The 22,108-nt window shown below is 35.2% G+C and overlaps 1 protein-coding gene across 11 annotated transcripts in view; it reads left to right on the top strand.

The window, feature by feature from the left end:
* Positions 1–22,108, top strand: part of LOC309626120 (uncharacterized protein) — a 59,028-nt gene that overhangs the window by 9,428 nt on the left and 27,492 nt on the right. For 6 of the 11 annotated variants that reach the window (XM_082386577.1, XM_082386584.1, XM_082386579.1 and 3 more), the window contains exons 4-5: positions 4,487–4,615; positions 21,045–21,301. In XM_082386577.1, coding sequence (XP_082242703.1) covers positions 4,487–4,615; positions 21,045–21,301 — 386 coding nt within the window. Of the gene's footprint in view, positions 1–3,182; positions 3,224–4,486; positions 4,616–21,044; positions 21,302–22,108 lie in introns of those variants that run through there. The other 5 variants (XM_082386580.1, XM_082386581.1, XM_082386583.1 and 2 more) reach the window with 3 other exon arrangements.

The following is a 22,108-nucleotide window of genomic DNA, read 5'->3' on the forward strand; positions in this document are numbered from 1 at the left end:
GTGTATACATGTATCAAAACATTGTCACATACTTTAAGTATATACATAATTTTAATTTTCAACTATACCTCTATAAAAATGGGGAAAAGAAGTAACTGATACAATGCAAAATGACAGTGTTCCACAACCTTTAACTCCTTTCAAGTACATAAATGCTCATGAATCCCTCTAGGAATTTAAAAAATTATTTTACCATTTTTCATGAAATATGATAACACCATAAAAATATATTTAAATATTGGTACATTATAAAATTATAAAGTTTATATTAATAAAGTAATTATCTTATTTTCAACATGTCCTCATTTAACTATGAACTTTATTTTAAATCAATTATAAGACAAAAAGCTTGAGTTTGCAACAGTAAGTTTAAAAATAATATCGTATGTTTTCTTTGGGACTAATATATATTAAAATCTAAATTGAATTATAACTATAATATAGTACCATAAAATTTTTCTTATCCTCTGATAATGTCCTTATAGTTTGTGATTTTAAAAGTCAGTTGTATTATGTTTGTAAACTTTAGTTTTTGTGTGTTTAATTTCAAGCATACAGAAAAGTACAGAGACTAATACAACGCCATGTACCTACCACGCAGATTTAAATTTGACATTTCTCTCCAAATTTGCTTCACTTGTTTTTTTAAGAAATAAAACTTCACTGACAAAATTGAAGACCATTTTGTAACCTCCGATCCCATTCTTCACTCTTGGGATGGATGATATAAATAAATTTTACAGTAGGATCAGACATCAACCAGTAAAGATCTTTGCCACTCCTAGCACTGGGGCAGGCCCTGGGGCCTCTGCTGCTGAGCATTAGTCATCTTGGTTACTGTATTGTAAGGGAAGTGAATGGACCCAGGGTCTGGGGTGGTGAGAGATGAGGGTGTTAGGGCAGCTGCTATTACAAGTCTATGTGAAAGTACTACTGGACCATCCTGGACCATTTTTTTTCCTTTTCAGAGATAACTTCTGAACTAAGTGTATAGCCTTTATGTCCATGTTTTTAGATATATGTGAATGCTTCTTATGTTGTTTTGGGGACTTTAAAAATTACATAAATGATATTCTACTAGACATAACTTTCTACGTTGCTATTTGCACTCAATCTTATGTTTTTGAGAGTAGTTCTTTTTGATTCACATAAATTTAGTCTGGGCATGTTAACTGCTGCATAGAATTCCATTACAAATTATAGTAATATATCAGTTTTTATACATTTTAGTTTTTTCTTATATAAACAAGCTGCAGTGAGTATTCTTGTACAGCATGTCTCCTTGTTCATATCTTCTAAACTATGAAATAAGAAAAGTTTTCAAGCTGTATTTGAAAGAACTTGACTACAAAAATTAATTGCTGGTTGAATATTTCTTACTTTTATAAATTAAAAACCTAATTGAACATAGTATTATTTTTTTCTTTTTATTATTGGTGTTTGAAATCTTAGTGATATTGTAGTGTACTAAAAATAAGACATTTAGCACATTTTAATCAGTTTGCCCTTTTGTTTTAGATCTCAGGTACACTGTCAAGTTAATCATGCTTAGTTCATGGTACAGTATCATCTTTCTGTGCAAGGCCCCTCTCACTTTATTTTTTCTCCATCTCCATTTCTATCTCATCTCAGTCTAATATGTTTGACGTATGTCTTTGGATATATATGCATCTTAAAAAATATGTAGTTTTGTTTTGTGAATGCATTTTTTAAAACATAGAATAAAAAGAATAAAAGAATATAGAAAAAATAGAATAAAAAAATAGAAAAGAACTATAAAATGTATACACACAGATTAGTTAATAAAACAAATACCTATGAACCCATCACCTAGTTTCATAAAACACTGCCAGTACCTTAGAATCTTCCTGTGTGCCCCTTACTAACTGAATCCCTTTACTCCCACCTAAACTTAAAAATAGTGGATATTTGAGTTTTGTGTCTATCATTCCCTTGCTTCTCTTCCTAGTCTTATCACTCATATATGTATCCCTAATAAATATTAATTTTATCTGTTTTAAAAGTTTATTTAACAGAATTATACTGCTTTTGTGTTTTTGTTACTTCTTTTACTTCATGAGATTTGTGTTGATCTATGTACAATTATTCAATAATTATTCTATTGTACAAATATACCATAAGTTACTTATCCATTAAACTCTTATTTGACATGTGGGTTGTTTTCAGTTTTTTGCTTTTTTGAATAACATTGATAATCTTTGCTTTTAACTGGAAAGTTTAGTCCATTTGCATTTATTGATATTACTGATTATTTGGGTGTATTTCTATCATCATATGTGTAATCTATTTGTCCCATTATTTTTGTTTCCTCTTCCCCCCTTCTATCATACCAAAAACTGATTGTTTTCGTTTTGTTGTGTTGCATTTATTTCTTTTTTCTCATTCCATTTTTTCCTTTTCTACTAGTTGATAAATTATATGCTGTATGACTATTGTTTAACTAGTTATATTAGCTGTTTTAACATATATACTTAGCAAAGTTAACTGAAATCTGTATGGTTACTCTTGAGAAATATAAATATTTTATAGTGCTTTAAACTGTTTTTCTCCTCTCAGTGTATATGCTTTTTTTGTCCTGCATTGGTTCTATTCCTTATTTTCAATACCATAAATCACACTTTTAAAATTAATTAACGCTTATATAAATATACCCACATAATATTTACTGTTTGTTCTTTTTTTTACTAGTCTTTCTTGTATCTCAGACTTTGTGAGTTCATTTTCTTTCTATGTGAAATGCATCCTTTAGAATACTCTTAAGTGAGAACCTATTGGTGGTAAATTCAATTTTTGTTTGTCTAAAATATCTTTATTTTACTCTTAATCTTAAAACATAATTTAAGTATAAAATTCTGGTTGGCAGTTACCTTATATCCTTGATTTGAAGAAATACTACTATTTTATCCACTATTTTGAAATTCGAAAGTATGTTTTCAGCTAACCTATCCATATATGAATTAGCATCAACTTTAAGCTGCAGCCCAGTTGCAGAGATGTGAAAATTTGTGCATCTTGACTCAGTAAAAGATGATATATTTTTCTTAGTACATTACAGATATCATTTTGCTGTTTCTCAGCCTCTGTTACTATTGAGAAGTCACTCACCAGTCTAACTGCTATTTCTTTGTAATTATCTGTCCTTTCTATTATCCTCTTTTTAGATCTTTCTTTGATGTTCTGCAGTTTCATTATGAGTGTGGAGGTAAAGAAATTCTTTTTAGTCACTTTTCTTGGGATTTGCTAGACCACTTAGATTGGTGTCTTTCAACAATTCTGTAAAATTATCAAAACATTATTTCTTCAAATAGTGTCTCTTCCCCATTCTCTAGAATGTAGCCTTCTTGGACTCCAAATAGATGTATGATAGGCCTTCTCATTTCAATCTCTCTGCCTTTAAACTCTCTTTCACCATTTATTTTTTCCTATATGCTTGATAATTTCCTTCATATTTGAGTTCAGTCGTTCCTCAGCTATGTCTAAGTTGCTTTTTAATGTGTCCAGTTTTCAAATTAAAACTATTACACTTTTTATTTCTAAGAGTCTTATTTGGTTGTTTTTCCAACATGTTTTCCAATATGTTAATTCTTTGTGGTCTCTTGTGACTTAATCACATTTTCAAAAGTTCTCTATTTTTTTAAACACTTAAACATAGTTATTTTGTATTCTCTCGTGCAGGCCTATGTTCCTAGTATCTTGGTAAGCATAAAATTCTAAAACCTGATAACTTTAGAAAAATGTATTTTGTTCCTTTAATACATTAAGCACCATGTGATATATTTATACTTTTTAGAGATTTAGATTAACACATTTTTCTTGGCTTCATTTGAATCATATAAACTTTGTTCTTAACCAGTTATGCTAATTAAAATTTAGAACATTATACACTCTTTTGACAATAGGAGGAGATATTGCAATACAGGTAAATCTCCCTAATTTTTACCCTCAGTAAGGTGTGAAAGAAACACAAAATTGATGTTGATTTACTGAAATCAGATTTTTTAAAAAAATCAATTTGTGTAATGATAGAAGCATAGGAATTGATTTATAATCAAAAATAAAACAAATACTGGTAAATCTTTCATCAGTGACCTTATAATAGTTCAAGTTTCTGTAAAGGTTTTACTAGATGTGAATTAAAATTTCCCCAGACATTTTATATGTGTTTTCTTGATTCCTACACTCTCAGAAATTATGTTTATTAGATGTGCTGCATTTACTTATCACTGGTGTTGTAAATTGTCAGGTAAGAATTTTTAGAAAAATGTAAAGTAGCCTTTTAGGTTAACATGTTACTTGCTACTTTCTTGAGACCTATTTTATTTGTTAGGATAGCACCTCAAAATGAATATTTTAAAGTTGTATTTTATTTAGAGTTACTTACTTGAGTTTGTGTGGGCTAAAACATTGCGGTTTTTGATTTATAGGTTACATGTTTAATTAATTAATTTGAAATTTCTTTTTGTAGGTTTGTTTTGATCCACCTCTTGAAGTGGTTCCCACCAGGAACCCAATCACGTGCAACAAAAGGGCAGCTGACCCAGTCCATCCTGACCTTGCTGGTTTGTTGGTGAAATACAAGAATCTTTTAGCTGAGGTATATGGATTACCTGAAAATAAAACACCATGGGAAATTATATCCTCTGTAGGGAGAGAAACATTGTGATAAAAGGCTCAAAGTAATATCTGAACTCAGTTTTGCTGTTTTCTCAATATTGAAACCTCTTATCACCAAGGAGCACTAATGTAGACCCAAATCTGTCTTTTGCCAGAGAAGTCCCTTTGAAGATGGTATAATACGTAGTGCCGCTTTTGAGTTACTGCTGAATGCTGTAGTATTAGAACATTGCTTAGGAACTGCCATGCTCAAAATGTATAAAATAATAATAGTTACATGTATTAAGCATTTTTCAGTGGAAAGGGTGAGTTCCCACTTTCCAATATAGTACCAAATGGCAAATACCCACTGCTCTTATTAAATACTTAATGAAACATCTGAATAATATCAACAGATGAAAAAGAAACCACATTTGTAGCAAATGCCTTGACTTTTCCCTTGACACCCTGTGATGAACTAGAGAGTGCCTATAGGAATTCTTTAGTTGAACTCAAGTACCCTAAAATATTTGTTGCAAGAGATAGGTAACCAAGTTTGGAATCCCAAAGGCCAGTGTCATTGTTAAAGGTAACATGGTGTGGCTGCTTATGTCTGTATTGCCTCTATGGTTACCTTTAAGTAAAATGTTCTAAATGCTTTTATTGGGACATTGACCAGCCTTTTGAATAAGTAGCTATCTATGGTGTCTGTATTGGTTTGCTTGGGCTGCCATAATAAAGTGCCACGGACTGGGTGGCTTAAATAACAGAAATTTATTTTTTCACAGTTCTGGAAGCTAGAAGTCCAACATAACGTGTCAGCAGGGCTAGTTTCTTCTTTTTAATGTTTTCCCCAGCTTTATTGCCATATAACTGACATAACATCATGTAAATTTAAGATGTACAACGTGGTGATTTGATATACACACGTATTGCAAAATATTACCACAATAAGGTTGGTTAATAAGTCCATCACCTCACATAATTGCTTTTTTTTTTTTTTCATGATGAGACAGTTGGTTTCTTCTGAGGCCTATCTCCCTGGCTTGTAGATGGCCATCTGTTCTCTGTGTCTTTGCTTGGTCACTGTGTCCAAATTTCTTCTTCTCATTAAGAACATCAGTCATGTTGAATTAGGGCTCACCCTAAAGATCTCTTTAACATAGTTACTTCTTTAAGCACCCTGTCCTCAAATACAGTCACATTCTGGGGTACTAGGTGTTAGGACTTCAACATATGAATTTTGAGGGGACACACTCAGCCCATAAGAGTGGCTTTATTCCTTGAGACCTCTTTTCTGCTCAGGACCTCATTAAAGTTCTTTTCTGCTATCTTATCTATCAATAGCCTGACTCCAGGTTTCATGTAAATAGATAGATAGATAATTCTTTCAATTTTTTATGCTAACATTTTCCCTCTTTTAGCATAGAGAGGTGAATAGAAATTAAATTTAAACATAATTTACATAGATACAATAAATCTTATGACACTTTGGAGACATTTCTTAATTTGTTTTTTCTTTCAGGAAAAAAATGTGATGCAAATCCCTGAAAATTGTAGCAGTTTTACTATGGGTAGCATTGTTCTTCTTCTCCACAGAATAACTTACTACTAACACTTCTGAAGTTTGGGATTTTTGATAATTTGGATTTGGATTCAATTAGGGTTTATGTCTATGCCTAATTCATAAAAAACCTTTTAAACCAAATTGTCAAAAAAGACAGGTTTTAAACCTTGTTTAAAGAAAATATGTAAGCTATTTTCAGGAATTTCCAAGTGCTTCTTAAAAGCAATTTTCTACATGTACATAAAGCATTTGGTACCTGTACATATTTTTCATCTATTTGTCAAAACAGATATCTAAAAGGCTCTACAAGGGCTCATTTTGACTTGATTTTAGATACTATATACACTAAAAAGTATTCCATAGCTCATATTGGCATTTTCTGAATTTAATAAAAATTAGTGACAGTTTAACTGTGTCAAACTTATTTAAAAAAAAAAAAGTCTAGTGATTTCAGTAGAGTACCTTCAGCGTGAGTCATCTTTCCCTTTTCCAATAACCTATTATTTAATCCTACAGGAGCACAATTGTCTTGATGAGACAGTTTTTCTCTTCACTGCATACATTTAAATCTTTTGTTATAATTAACTTTATCTCTTTGTGGGACATACAAAAATAATTATCATGTGTTTCTGTCCAATAATGGAGAAACAGGTGCAAGAGCTATATTTAGGAAAAACCAGGTATAGAAGGGATAAATATTAAAGTATTCAGTTGGTGATTGTGTTGTCTAGTTTAGGCAGTATGATATTGAGCTAAAACTCTTGCATAGTGCTAGGTGGGCTGCTGTAGTAATAAAAGTTAAACAGGGAATTACCTGGTGGTCCAGCGGTTAGGACTTGGCACTTCCACTGAAGGGGGCCCGGGTTTGATCCCTGGTTGGGGAACTAAGATCCCACAAGCCATGCGGCACAGCCAAGAAAAAATTTAAAAAAAAAAAGTTAAACAACTTGTAAAAAAAATTACTGATAATGTGTATAATAAGGCCTAGTGTCTTAAATTTAAGATAAATTTAATGTGTTTTGCCAGTATTTTTAATTTGATTTTCATGGAAAATTTTATTTGTGAGGGCAATATGACAGTGTTTTTTGCAGATAAGATGTTTTCTTCCCTTAGTGTAGTAAAAAGGCAAATAGTAGAAAGCTGGTAGATGCAGCCAGCTCTGGAGGGGCGAATGGAGGCAATATAAATTTTGCAGCTAAAGAAAAATATATGAGAACCAGTTATTATTAATTTTAATTGAAATTTTTATTGAGGTAATTGTAGATTCATTTGCAGTTTTAAGAAATAATACAGAGAGATCCACTGTAAATTTTGCAAAGTTTCTCCCAAATTTTGCAAAACTATGGTATAATGTAACAGCCTAAATATTGACATTGATACAATACAATCCACCAATATTATTCAGGTTCCCCCAGTTTTACTTGTACTCATTTGTGTGTTTGTGTGTATCAAGTTCTAAACAGTCAATCAAATACTGAACAATTAGTTTTAACAGCACAAAGATCCTTCCCATTGCCATTTGATATCCACACCCACTTCCTTCCCATCCCCAACTCCTGGCAACCACTAATCTCTTCTCCATTTCTAAAATGTTGTCATTTCAAAAATGTTATATACTGAAAAAAAAAAGTCATATACTCGAAAAGCTAAACATAGAGTTATCATATGACCCAACAATCCCACTCCTGGGTAGATAGATAAGAGAATTAGAAATATATTCACATAAAAACTTGTAAATGAATGTTCACTGTAGCATTTTTCATAAAGCCAAAATGTGGACATAACCCAAATATCCATCAGCTGATGAGTAGATATGCAATATGTGGTATATCCGTATAGTAGAATATTATTTAGCCATAAAAAGGAGTGAAGTCCTGATTCATGCTCCAACATGGATGAACCTTGAAAACATTATGCTAAATGAAAAGAAGCCAGTCACAAGAGGCAACATATTGTACAATTCCATTTATATAAAATATACAGAATAGGCAAATCCGTAGAAACAGAGAACAGATTAGTGGTTGCCAGGAGCTAGGAGGAGGGGGGAATGGGGAGTGACTACTTACAGGTATGGGGTTTCTTTAGGGGATAATGAAAATGTTCTGGAATTAGATCATGGTGATGGTTGCACAACTGCAAATATACTAAAAACTGAATTGTACACTTTAAAGGGTGAATTTTATGGTATGTGGATTATATCTCAATTTAAAAAGTAAAAAATTGTTCAATATGGCTGCACAAGTCTATGAATATACTAAAAACCACTCAACTGTATACTTTAAATGGATGAATCCATGAATTATATCCTAATAAAGCTGTTTTTAAAATGTTATACAAAAGAATCATGCATATGTTACTGTTTGAGATTGGCTTTTTCATTCATCATAATTTCCTGGAGATTTGTTCAAGCTGTTGTATCAATAGTTTGGTCCTTTTTATTGCTGAGATTGTGGTATGTATGTACCACAGTTTCTTTAACCATTCACTTGTTGACTTGTTGGTTTTTTAGCTATCACAAATAAAATTGCTATGAACATGCATGTACAGGTTTTTGTGTGAACATAATTTTTCATTTCTCTGGGATACGTGCCCCAAAATACAATAGCTGGGTCATATGGTATTTGCATATTTAGTTTTAAAAGCAACTGCCAAACTATTTTCCAGAGTAGCTGGACCACTTTATCTTCCTACCAGCAACGTATGAGTGATCTGGTTTCTCTGCATCCTCACCAGCATTTGGTGTTGTCATTATTTTGTATTTTAGATATTTTAATATATGTGTAGTGGTATCAAATTGTGGCTTTAATTTGCATATCCTTTTTTTTTTCAATCAGTCATCAATTTTATACACATCAGTGTATACATGTCAATCCCAATCGCCCAATTCAGCACACCACCATCCCCACCCCACCACGGTTTTCCCCCCTTGGTGTCCATACGTTTGTTCTCTACATCTGTGTCTCAACTTCTGCCCTGCAAACCGGTTCATCTGTACCATTTTTCTAGGTTCCACATACATGCGTTAATATACGATATTTGTTTTTCTCTTTCTGACTTACTTCAATCTGTATGACAGGTTGGTGGGGGTCGGCAAAAAAAAAAAATCTGTATGACAGTCTCTAGATCCATCCACGTCTCAACAAATGACTCAATTTCGTTCCTTTTTATGGCTGAGTAATATTCCATTGTATATATGTACCACAACTTCTTTATCCATTCGTCTGTCGATGGGCATTTAGGTTGCGTCCATGACCTGGCTATTGTAAATAGTGCTGCAATGAACACTGGGGTGCATGTGTCTTTTTGAATTATCGTTTTCTCTGGGTATATGCCCAGCAGTGGGATTGCTGGATCATATGGTAATTCTATTTTTAGTTTTTTAAGGAACTTCCATATTGTTCTCCATAGTGGCTGTATCAATTTACATTCCCACCAACAGTGCAAGAGGGTTCCCTTTTCTCCACACCCTCTCCAACATTTGTTGTTTGTAGATTTTCTGATGATGCCCATTCTAACTGGTGTGAGGTGATACCTCATTGTAGTTTTGATTTGCATTTCTCTAATAATTAGTGATGTTGAGCATCTTTTCATGTGCTTCTTGGCCATCTGTATGTCTTCTTTGGAGAAATGTCTATTTAGGTTAATTTGCATATCCTTAATGGCGGGTGATGTTGAACCTATTTTTTTAAACTATTTATTTATTTAGGCTGGACCGGGTCTTAGCTGCGACATGTGGGATCTATTTTTTTAGTTGCATCATGAGGACTTCTTAGTTGTGACATGCATGTGGGATCTAGTTCCCCGACCAGGGATCGAAATCAGGCCCCCTGCATTGGGAGCACAGAGTCTTACCCACTGGACCACCAGGGAAGTCCCTGAACCTATTTTTATGTGCTTATTTGCCATCCACATATCCTTTCCAGTAAAGTTTCTGTTCAAGTCTTTTGCCCATTTTTAAATCAGATTGTTTTCTGAGAGTTTAGAGTCCTTTATATATTCTAGACATAAGTCCTTTGTTGACAATTTTTATCAACAAGCTGTATCTGAGTTTGGGGGTTACCTAAATTTAGCTAAGTTCTGAATATATTTCTGGTTCATTATGTTCAAATCCAACATCAAACTATTCAAAAATTTGGATTCTTTAATATAAAAGATAACAGGCATACCTCTTTTATTGTGTTTGACTTTATTGCACTTCACTGATAACTGCGTTTTTTACACATTGAAGGTCTGTGGCAGCCCTGCTTTGAGAAAGTCTATGGGCACTATTTTTCCAACAGCATCTGCTCACTTCATGCCTCTGTGTCACATTTTGGTAGCTTTTGCAACATTTCAGACTTTTTCATTATTGTATTTGTTGTGGTGGTCAGTGAGCTTTGATGTTACTAATGTAATTGTTTTGGGGACCACAAACTGTGCCCATATAAGATAGCGAGCTTAATTGATAAATGTTGTGAGTTCTGACTACTCCACCTACTGCCATTCCCCATCTCTCTCCCTCTCCTCAGGCCTCCCTATTCCCTGAGACACAACAATATTAAAATTAGGCCAATTTATAACTCGACAATGACCTCTAAGTGTTAAAGTGGAAGAATGAGTTGCACATCTCTTGCTTTAAATCAAAAGCTAGGAATGATTAAGCTTAGTGAGGAAGGCGTATCAAAAGCTGAGATAGGCTGAAAGCTAGGCCTTTTGCCCCAAACTGTTAGCCAAGTTGTGAAAGCAAAGGAAAAGTTCTTGAAAGAAATTAAAAGTGCTTCTCCAGTGAACACACAAGTGATAAGAAAGTGAAACGGCCTTATTGCTGATATGGAGAAAAGTTCTTGTGATCTGGATAGAGATCAAACCAGCCACAGCATTCCCTTAAGCCAAGCCTAATCCAGAGCAAAGCCCTAACTCTCTTCAATTCTAGGAAGGCTGAGAGAGGTGAGGAAGCTGCAGAAAAAAGTTTGAGGTTAGCAGAGGTTGGGTCATGAGGTTTGAGGAAAAAGCTGTTTCCATAACATAAAAGGTGAAGCAGCAAATGCTGATGTAGAAGCTGCAGCAAGTTATCCAGAAGAACTAGCTAAGATCAAGATGAAGGTGGCCACACTAAACAACAAATTTTCAATGCAGCCTCCTATTGGAAGAAGATGCCATCTAGGACTTTCATAGCTAGAAAGAAGTCAATGCCTGGCTTCAGAGCTTCCAAGGACAGGCTGACTCTCTTGTTAGAAGCTAATGCAGCTGGTGACTTTCAGCTGAAGCCAGTGATCATTTGCCATTCCCCAAGTCCTAGAGCCCTTGAGAATTATGCTAAATCTATTTTGCCTGTGCTCTGTAAATTGAACAACAAAGCCTGGATGACAGCCCATTTGTTTACAACATGGTTTACTGAGTATTTTAAACTTGCTGTTGAGGCCTACTGCTCAGAAAAAAAGATTTCTTTCAAAATATTACTGCTCTTGGTCACCCAAGAGCTCTGATGGAGATATACAATGAGGTTAATGTTATTTTCATGCCTGCTAATACAACATCCATTCTGCAGCCCATGGATCAGGTAGTAATTTCAACATTTTTTTTAAAAGATTTTATTTATTTATTTATTTATTTATTTTGGCTGCTCCGGGTCTTAGTTGCAACACACGGGATCTTTTAGTTGCAGCATGCAGACTTCTTAGTTGCATCATGTGGACTCTTGGTTGCAGCATGCATGCGGGATCTAGTTCCCCGACCAGGGATAGAACCCGGGTCCCCCACGTTGGGAGTGCGGAGTCTTACCTACTGGACCACCAGGGAAGTCCCTAATTTCGACTTTCAAGTCTTATTGTTTATGAAATACATTTCGTAAGGCTACTGTTGCCATAGTGATTCCTCTGATGCATCTGGGCAAAGGAAATTGAAAAACTTCTGGAAAGGATTCATCATTCTAGATGCCATTAAGAACATTTGTAATTCATGGAAAGAGTTCAAAATATCAACATTAACAGAAACTTGTAAGAAGTTGATTCTAACCCTCATGGATGGCTTTGAGGTGTTCAAGACTTCAGTGGAGGAAGTCCCTGCAGATGTGGTAGAAATAGCAAGAGAACTAGAATTAGAAGTGGAGCCTGAAGATGTGACTGAATTGCTGCTATCTCATGATGAAACTTGAACAGATGAGGAGTTGCTTCTTATGGATGAGCAAAGAAAGTGGTTTCTTGAGATAGAATCTACTCCTGGTGAAGATGCTATGAAGATTGTTGAAAGGACAGCAAAGGATTTAGAATATTACATAAACTTAGTTGATAAAGCAGGGACAGGGTTTGAGAGGATTTACTCCAATTTTTAAAAAGATTTCTGTGGGTAAAACTCAAAAAGTATTACATGCTGAGAGAAATTGTTTGTGAAAGGAAGAGTCAATTGATGCGGCAGACTTCATTGTCGTCTTATTTTAGGAAATTGCCTCAGCCATCCTAACCTTCAGCAACCACCACCTGCTTAAGTCAGCAGCCATCAGCATGGAGGCAATTTCTATTGCCTCCATCAGCAAAAAGATTATGACTCACTGAAGGCTCAGATGATGGTTAGCATTTTTTAGCAATGAAGTATTTTTAAATTATGGTACGTACATTGCTTTTTTAGACACAATGCTATTGCACATTTTATAGTATAGTGTAAACATAACTTTTATATGCACTGGGAAACCAAAAAATTCATGTGGTTCGCTTTATTGTGATATTTGCTTTATTGCAGTGGTCTGCAGTATCTCTGAAGTATGCCTGTAATGCAAGAGTGGTGGTTTTTTTTGTTTGTTTGTTTGTTTTTTGGGGTTTTTTTTTGGTAATTCATAAAATCATGACTTTTTAATCACAATAAAGTATTGCTCGATGCCAGTTTTTCATTATATAAGCTGTAATTTCTTTGGACTTTCCTAAATATTCCACTACATGTGTCAGACTTTTTTTTTAAAATTTTTATTGGAGTATAGTTGATTTACAATGTTGTGTTAGTTTCAGGTGTACAGCAAAGTGAATCAGTTATACATATACACATATCCATTCTTTTTTAGATTCTTTTCCCACATAGGTCATTACAGAGTATTGAGTAGAGTTCCCTGCGCTATACAGCAGGGCCTTATTAGTTATCTATTTTATATATAGCAGTGTGTATATGTCAATCCCAATTTCCCAATTTATTCCTCTCCCCCTTACCCCCTGGTAACTGTAAATTTGTTTTCTACATCTGTAACTCGATTTCTGTTTTGTAGATAAGTTCATTTGTACCCTTTTTTAAGATTCGACATATATGCGTTATCATATGATATTTGTCTTTCTCATGAAGGAGTGTTTTTAAATCTTAGAGTTTGCAAATCACTGTTTATCTGGAGGAAGTAAAAACTAGAACTGTCAAGTCCTCTGGAAGACTAATTGACAAAGTTTGGTCATTAAAAGGAAAATTAAACTAGATCTAGAATCAATGTTGTGTGAGTCTGAGACTCATGCTACCTTAAGTACTTTTCAAGAAACCTGTTACCTAACATTATCTTAAAAATACCCTAACAATAAGATAACTAAAAATAAGATCTTAAAACATAGTTCTTATATCCTAGTACAGGGAAATGGGACCACTGCATTACACAACTCCAGGGGACATTCATTATTTACATGGTATCGCTGAACCACTGCAGTTCAGAGAACCCCCTGACTTACTGGTTAAAATAATGAAGATAATGCTGACAGACTTGAGCAATTATTGTGATTACCAGAAACTGGGATCATTTGATAGGAATCAAGTTTCAGCTCAGCATTTGTTGAGGTTCTGCCATGTGAAAATTACTAAAATAAGGCACTTGGGAGGTGAGGATATAAAAATAAATTAACCATGATTCTCATCCACAAAAAAATTAGAAGGTGGGGAGATAGGCATATACAATGAAAGGAAGTACCAGGTAAACTGAGCATAGGCTTCTTGGAGGTAGGAGCAGTTAAGGTGAAACATGAAGGGCATAGAGGTTGAAGATAGGGGTGTAGGAGGACTTCTCTGGTGGTCCAGTGGTTGAGACTCTGTGCTTCCACTTCAGGGGGCGTAGGTTCAATCCCCGGTTGGGGAACTAGGATCCCATATGCCATGCGACATGGCCAAAAAAAAAAATAAAATAAATAACTGAAGATAGGGGTGTAGAACTGTAAAAGTAGGTTGGAGTCAATGAAGTAGCCAGAATAACATGCTATAATGAGTTTGAAGTTGATGGGGAATCATCACAGTGTTTTGTTGTTTTTTTTTTTAAATTAATTATTTTATTTTATTTTATTTTGGCTGCACTGGGTCTTCGTTGTTGCACGCAGGCTTTTCTCTAGTTGTGGCGAGCAGGGGCCACTCTTTGTTGCGGTGCGCGGGCTTATTGCTGTGGCGTCTTTTGTTGCGGAGCACGGGCTCCAGGCGCGCAGGCTGCAGCAGTTGTGGCACGCGGGCTCAGTAGTTGTGGCGCATGGGCCTAGTTGCTCTGCAGCATGTGGGATCCTCCAGGGCCAGGGATCGAACCCGTGTCCCCTGCAGGTGGATTCTTAACCACTGCACCACCAGTGAAGTCCCCAACACAGGGTTTTGAGGAGAAGTGATATTATATGATCTGAAACAGCTAAGGGCAGAATAGATATTCTTTGCTTGTGTTCTTGGAACATTCTGTTCATACCACTGTTATTGTACCTGTTATGGTATATTCTAGTTCTTTCCAAATTGGTCTCCCTAGTGAGCTGGGAAATTTTGGGGAGTTCTTAATCTTCTCAGGATCCCCAGAGCCTAGCACATGCCTGGAACATAGAAGACACTAAAGGCTTGTTTGTTGAATAAAGAATGGCTCAGAGGGTTGCTAGATTGGAGGTGGGAAGACCAAGTACGATGTCTTACAACAAACAGTGCATGAGATGGACAATGAAGCCCTGAAACAAGACAAAGACAAATGGGAAGAAAGGGGTAGATATGAAAGACATATTAGAAGTACAATGAACAGACTAAATGACTTGAGGGGGAGAGTTAAAAACAAAAGGGTGAGTAAAAAATGACTCTGATCTAATTAACATGTTTTTAAATGAATGAATTTACATATAATGAATTTTAAACTTTTTTTTTTTTTTCCACACTGCACTGTTTGCAGGATCTCAGTTCCCTGACCAGGGATTGAACCCGGCCACAGCAGTGAAAGCTCAGAATCCTAACCACTAGGCCATCAGGGGGCTCCCACTTTCCATTTTTTAAACATTTGATCTTGCTATTAAGAGGTATTTTCTAAATAGATCTTTCATAGAATATTTAACCCATTATTTTAAGTAAATTAATTTATGATTAAATAAATAGGTCTGGGGCTTCCCTGGTGGCGCAGTGGTTGAGAGTCTGCCTGCCGATGCAGGGGACACGGGTTCGAGCCCTGGTCTGGGAGGATCCCACATGCCGCGGAGCGGCTGGGCCCGTGAGCCACAATTGCTGAGCCTGCGCGTCTGGAGCCTGTGCTCCGCAGCGAGAGAGGCCGCGATAGTGAGAGGCCCGCGCACCGCGATGAGGAGTGGCCCCCACTTGCCGCAACTGGGGAAGGCCCTTGCACAGAAACGAAGACCCAACACAGCCATAAATAAAAATAAATAAAATTATAAATAAATAAATAAATAAATAAATAAATAGGTCTTAAGACAGGATCTGATTTGTAATACATAGACTCAGAGGTGAAGCAAATCACATATTTTGATAATAAATAGAAACTGACGAATGAATAGTGGAAGTGCTCAAGAAATGCCATAAAAGAATAGTTCCTTTACACAAGGAGTAAAAGTTTCACTTGTGTGAAAAGTAAGAAGAGGGTAAAAAATCTGATCCTAGAGTTTAGTACAAGGTAAAAAGATTTAAAACATTTCGTTATCAACCAGTGACGCTGAGTTCTCTTAACTAGTGACTTCACTTTTTTTCTCTAGGGAGAATTTGCTAAATTTATTTCACTAATGATTCTATTCTATTCTAAGAAGTTTTAGTTTAATAATGCTATAATTTTTTAAGGACTCCTGTCCTCACTACTTTATACTGCAAAACTGATTTCTCTTTAGAATTTTGCCAGAATATCCTAAAAACCCAACTTTAGACTATAAGCCATTTCCATTTCCTCTATGGTAGGAAGGTTGTATTTATTCTAGGAGGATTGCTCAAGGATCAAAACTATAGAACAGCTTTTAATATGCATATTTTGGGGGAAATGGAACAATATTTTATAAAGAAGATTGGTCATGTGCTGGAAATGGCATTAAAAAGCAATCTAAATGATGAAGTCAGTGCAACCCTGGAGGCTATGGTGCTGACCATGAAGAGTTTATTGAATTCTGAAGATTCTTCTTCACGCTGAGAAGCTTTGTCTGGCTTCTAAACTGTAAAATTCATTTAAAAAAATTTACCTCTTTTATGGTCACTTAAAGGAAAACAAAACACGACATAGGATTTGTCACATCCAGTTTTGCATCGTTCTTTGATACCAGCACTAATGGAAAGAAAATCAGGGAGGGAGATAAAAAGGAGACAGATGGTTTCATGAAAGCCAAGGATCAGTCATGGAGTCACTGCAGAAAACAGAAACCACTCTGAGTTTTCCCAAAAAAATTATTTAATACAGAGAATTACATGTATACAAAATGATTGGAAAGTCTTTGTGTGGGAGCTGGGGCCAGCGTTGGATGAATGTGTGCAAAGACACACCACTGTAGATGAGATCCGAAGGTCCAGAAGTTGCTCCTACTGCCATTGAGCATTTCTTGCACAGCCACAGCTGCCTCTCAACTTCCACAAAACTGGTAAATAGGTAATGGAATGTTTTTTCTGTCCCACTCCTTGAACTTGCTTACCAGCAGAAATAGCAGTGGGAAGATGGTCTTTTCTCCTTTAATTTAAATTTAATGAGAATGCATCTTTCTTTGGTGCAGCTCAGTTTACATAAAGCATGGGTCTCAAAGTGTAGTTCTCCAGATCAGCAACATTAACATCACCTGGAAACTTGGTAAAAATACAAATTCTTAGTCCCAGGCCAAACTAGAAACTCTGGGGGTAGGTCTAGCAATCTGTTTTTAAAGAAGACTTCCAGGTCACTCTGAAGCATGCTGAAGTTTGAGAACCATTGGCCTAGAGAATCCCAGCCTCCAAAAACGAGTCTGGAAAATAACAGTTTTATTTCTACTTCTATGGAACAAGAAGACATCAGGAACGGGAATGGATACCAAGTGCCAATGACTGTACCCAGCAAAAGAGCATGGCCAATGGTGTCAAAAGCTTCAGTGACATGTGGAATATGATGACAACTGAAAAGAAGTGTTGAATCTGACACAAGAGAAGAGTTTCCATGGTGAGGCATAAGGGATGAGAGATGGAATGATATAAAAATTGATTTATAGTAGATAAAGAATGAGCACAGAGGGTTCTTACCGTCAGTGTGGCTGGGCAATGACGAGGAGAAATGGGTTTCAGCTTGAGCTCAAATCTTTCACTTCATCTTCACGACCTTGTTTGAGCACCACCCTGCTCCATTTCAGATACTTTAGTTGCTTCTGCAGCTAATTAGCAAAGTTTGTGGAGTGCTTTTTTGGATGACTTAATTTCAAGTTCCAAGGGAGCACAAACTGCAATTTACTGTACATCTGTAATTTAGCATATGCTTATAATTTAGTGTATAGTTATATTCTAATATGTGCCAGACACTATGTTAGGCCCTTGATATATGTTATTTTTAGTTCTTACAACCAGAATGTAAGGCGGGTAAGAAAATTTAACTTATTTGTCTTGGCCACAGTCTGTCTTGTTCCTCCAGATTTTGAGGTCTTTCCACTCTTCCATATTTTCTTTCTCTATAAAATTACTGGCTTCACAGTCGTGTGTTTTTTAAATAGCAGTATGATTAGGAAATACATAAAGGTATGTTTTGAGAACATATAAGGTTTATTTCATTGTTTGAATTCCACAGAATGTTTTAGACACCGACTTACACACATACTGGATTAAAAATTTAGTTTTAAATGCTTGATCTTCGTACCTCCTTTGCTGCTGGGAATTATAGCATTTCTAATTAATGTAATTTTATTCAGTAACAAAGTATTCCTGAACTTTTTTCTGGTTATAAAGCATATGCTGTTTTGCAAAGTCAAATGAAAGCATTTCCTCTAAAATCAGGAAGAAGACAAGGGTGCCCACTCTTGCCACTATTATTCAACATAGTTTTGGAAGTCCTAGCCATGGCAATCAAAGAGAAAGAAATAAAAGGAATCCAAACTGGCAAAGAAGAAGTAAAACTGAAACTGTTTACAGATGACATGATACTATACATAGAAAATCCTAAAGATGCCACCAGAAAACTACTAGAGCTAAACAATGAATTTAGTAAGGTTACAGCAGACAAAACGAATACACAGAAATCTCTTGCATTCCTATACACTAACAAAGAAAGATCAGAAGGAGAAATTAAGGAAACAATCCCATTTACCATTGCAACAAAAGGAATAAAATACCTAGGAATAAGCCTAAGGGGGCAGAAGACCTGTTCGCAGAAAACTATGAGACACTGATGAAAGAAATCAAAGATGACACAAACAGATAGAGAGATATGTCATGCTCTTGGATTGGAAGAATCAATATTGTGAAAATGTTAAAAAAAAAAAAGTCTACAAATAAATGCTGGAGAGGGTGTGGAGAAAAGGGAACCCTCCTACATTGTTGGTGGGAATATAAATTGGTGCAGCCACTATGAAAAACAGTATAGAGGTTCCTCAAAAAACTAAAAATAGAGTTGCCCATATGATCTAGCAATCCCACTCCTGGGCATATATCTGGACAAAACTATAATTCAAAAAGATACATGCACCCTTATGTTCATAGCAGCACTATTCACAATAGCCAAGACATGGAGACAACCTAAATGTCCATCGACAGATTAATAGATAAAGAAGATGTGGTACGTATATACAATGGACTACTTCTCAGCCATAAAAAAAGAATGAAATAATGCCATTTGCAGCAACATGGATGGACCTAGAGATCATCACACTAAGTGAAGTAAGTCAGAAAGACAAATACCATATGATATCACTTATACGTGGAATCTAAAATATGGCGTGGGATGAATTGGGAGATTGGGATTGACATATATACACTATTGATACTATGTATAAAATAGATAACTAATGAGGACCTACTGTACAGCACAGGGAACTCTACTCAATGCTCTGTGGTGACCTAAATGGGAAGGAAATCCAAAAAAAGAGGGGATATATGTATACATATAGCTGATTCACTTTGCTATACAGCAGAAATTAACACAACATTGTAAATCAACTATACTCCAATAAAAAATTTTTTTAAAATAACAATAAAAAGAAGAAATTTGGCTTTACTTTCTTACTAGTTCATCAGGTTTACACACAGCCTATTAAGAAATTTGAACAAATTAGATTAAATTAAAAGTTAATTGACCCTTGAATGTCAGCAGTGCCTCAATTTTCTTCATCTAGTGAACTTTTTTCACTTATCAGATAGAAGAGCAGAGATTTTTTTACATGCTACCCAGAGGTAAATAACTTACCTCACAGCAGCTGCACCCCTTGCTTCTCCAATCCTTTTTGGACTCTTCCCGCAGTGGCAGCCATTGGTGGCTCTTTTATGTCATGTGATGTCTCATATCATTCTTGGTTCTCTTTATAGCTTTATGATCTCTTCTTTCCTTTAGCTGCCTTAAAATATATATATATAATCAATTTAAGCCTGGCTGTTTCTCTTGACTCTTCCCTCTACCCATTTCTCTGATCAGCACAAATAAGGCCAGGAACCAAGTGGTATAAACATAGGCTGCTCTTTAGAAGAGAGGCCTGTGACCACATTCCCTTTTACAACCCATCATAAAACAAAACATCCACGGCCAAAGCATCAAGTATTTCTTTTCTGCTAGAAATTATAAAATTCATTATTAGTCTAATTTACTTTTATAACAAGATTTAAACAAAGTTAATGTTGATGAGAATAAAATCACTTATACCAAACCCTATGTGTCAATTTGACATGATTTTTAAAATGTATTTAACATTGGAATCTACTGTTAGGAGATTCAGAAGTCTTCATTTAATTGTATAATAATGTATAATTTAAATACTCATAATAATCCCACTACTGGGCATATACCCTGAGAAAACCATAATTCAAAAAGAGTCATGTACCAAAATGTTCATTGCAGCTCTATTTACAATAGTCAGGACATGGAAGCAACCTAAGTGTCCATCAACAGATGAATGGATAAAGAAGATGTGGCACATATATACAATGGAATATTACTCAGTCATAAAAAGAAACGAAATTGAGTTATTTGTAGTGAGGTGGACCTAGAATCTGTCATACAGAGTGAAGAAAGTCAGAAAGAGAAAAACAAATACCGTATGCTAACACATACATATGGAATCTAAAAAAAAAAAAAAAAAGGTCATGAAGAACCTAGGGGCAAGACGGGAATAAAGACGCAGACCTACTAGAGAATGGACTTGAGGCTACAGGGAGGGGGAAGGGTAAGCTGGGACAAAGTGAGAGAGTGGCATGGACATATATACACTACCAGACGTAAAATAGATAGCTAGTGGGAAGCAACCGCATAGCACAGGGAGATCAGCTCGGTGCTTTGTGACCACCTAGAGGGGTGGGATAGGGAGGGTGGGAGGGACGGAGATGCAAGAGGGAAGAGATATGGGGACATATGTATATGTATAACTGATTCACTTTGTTATAAAGCAGAAACTAACACACACACACACACACACAAATACTCATAATGATTTAAAATCATGAAGTTTCTAAAACCAAATTTATAAATGATTTTTAAATAACACTTTCCCTTTCTCATTAGCTAAGAAATCTTCGAAACAAACTTTTCATAAAAGAAACTTCATTGCAAGAGATAAAGAATGAGCTAGAAAGTTACAAAGAAAATAATGTGCAACAGTCATTCCAGATAATGTCCCTGAAAGATGATATCAAGGACCTAGAAGAACTTATTGCTTCTCTAACCAGAATTAAATCTTTGAAAAACACCAATATTCAGAGTCTTGAAAGAGGCAACTGGGATCTAACTAGAAGAATTATAGAACTAGAAAACCTTCTAAGGTAGGGAATTTTCTGGTTTGTTTTCAAAAATGTCATTTGTCATAAGCTTGCAAATAGTATATGAACCTCATATCCTGATTGATCACAGAATTTCAATCTAATGGAATTTTACATACAGACTCAAAATTATATTTTAAAAAAATATTTTTTACTGAGATATAATTTTCATTTCATTAAAATTCACCCTTTTGCAATATACAATTCAGTAGTTTTTAGTATATTCACAAGGTTGTGCAAGCATCACCACTCTCTAATTTCAGAATGTTTCCATCAACGCCTAAAGAAACCCTATGTCTGTTAGGAGTTACTCCCCATTCCACTCTCTCCAGTCTCTGGCCATCTACTTTCTTTCTCTGTGGACTTGCCTTTTCTGGACATTTCATATGAATGAAATGATACATACAATATACGGCCTCTGTGTCTGACTTCTTTCATTTAGCCCAATGATTTCAAGATTCATCACTGTTGAGCATGAATCAGTACTTCATTTTTTATGGCTGAATTATATTCCATCATAAGGATACACCACATTTTATTTATCCATTCGTCAGTTGATGAACATTGGGTTGTTTCCTTTGCAGGGGACTTTATGAATAAGCTGCTATGAACATTCTTATATGAGCTTTTATATGACTGTATGTTTTATTTCTCTTAGGTATATGCCTTAGGAGTAGAATTGCTGGGTCGTAAAGTAACTCTATGTTTAACTTTTTGAGGTTACTTCTGAGCAACTTCCAGGCTGGTTTCCAAAATCTTTTAATTTTGATGAAGTTTATCTTTTTTTTTTTTTTTTTTTTGTCATTTGTG

This window comes from Balaenoptera borealis, assembly GCF_965194805.1.
Source record: "Balaenoptera borealis genome assembly, chromosome: 3".
In the NCBI taxonomy this organism is placed as follows: Eukaryota; Metazoa; Chordata; class Mammalia; order Artiodactyla; family Balaenopteridae; genus Balaenoptera; species Balaenoptera borealis.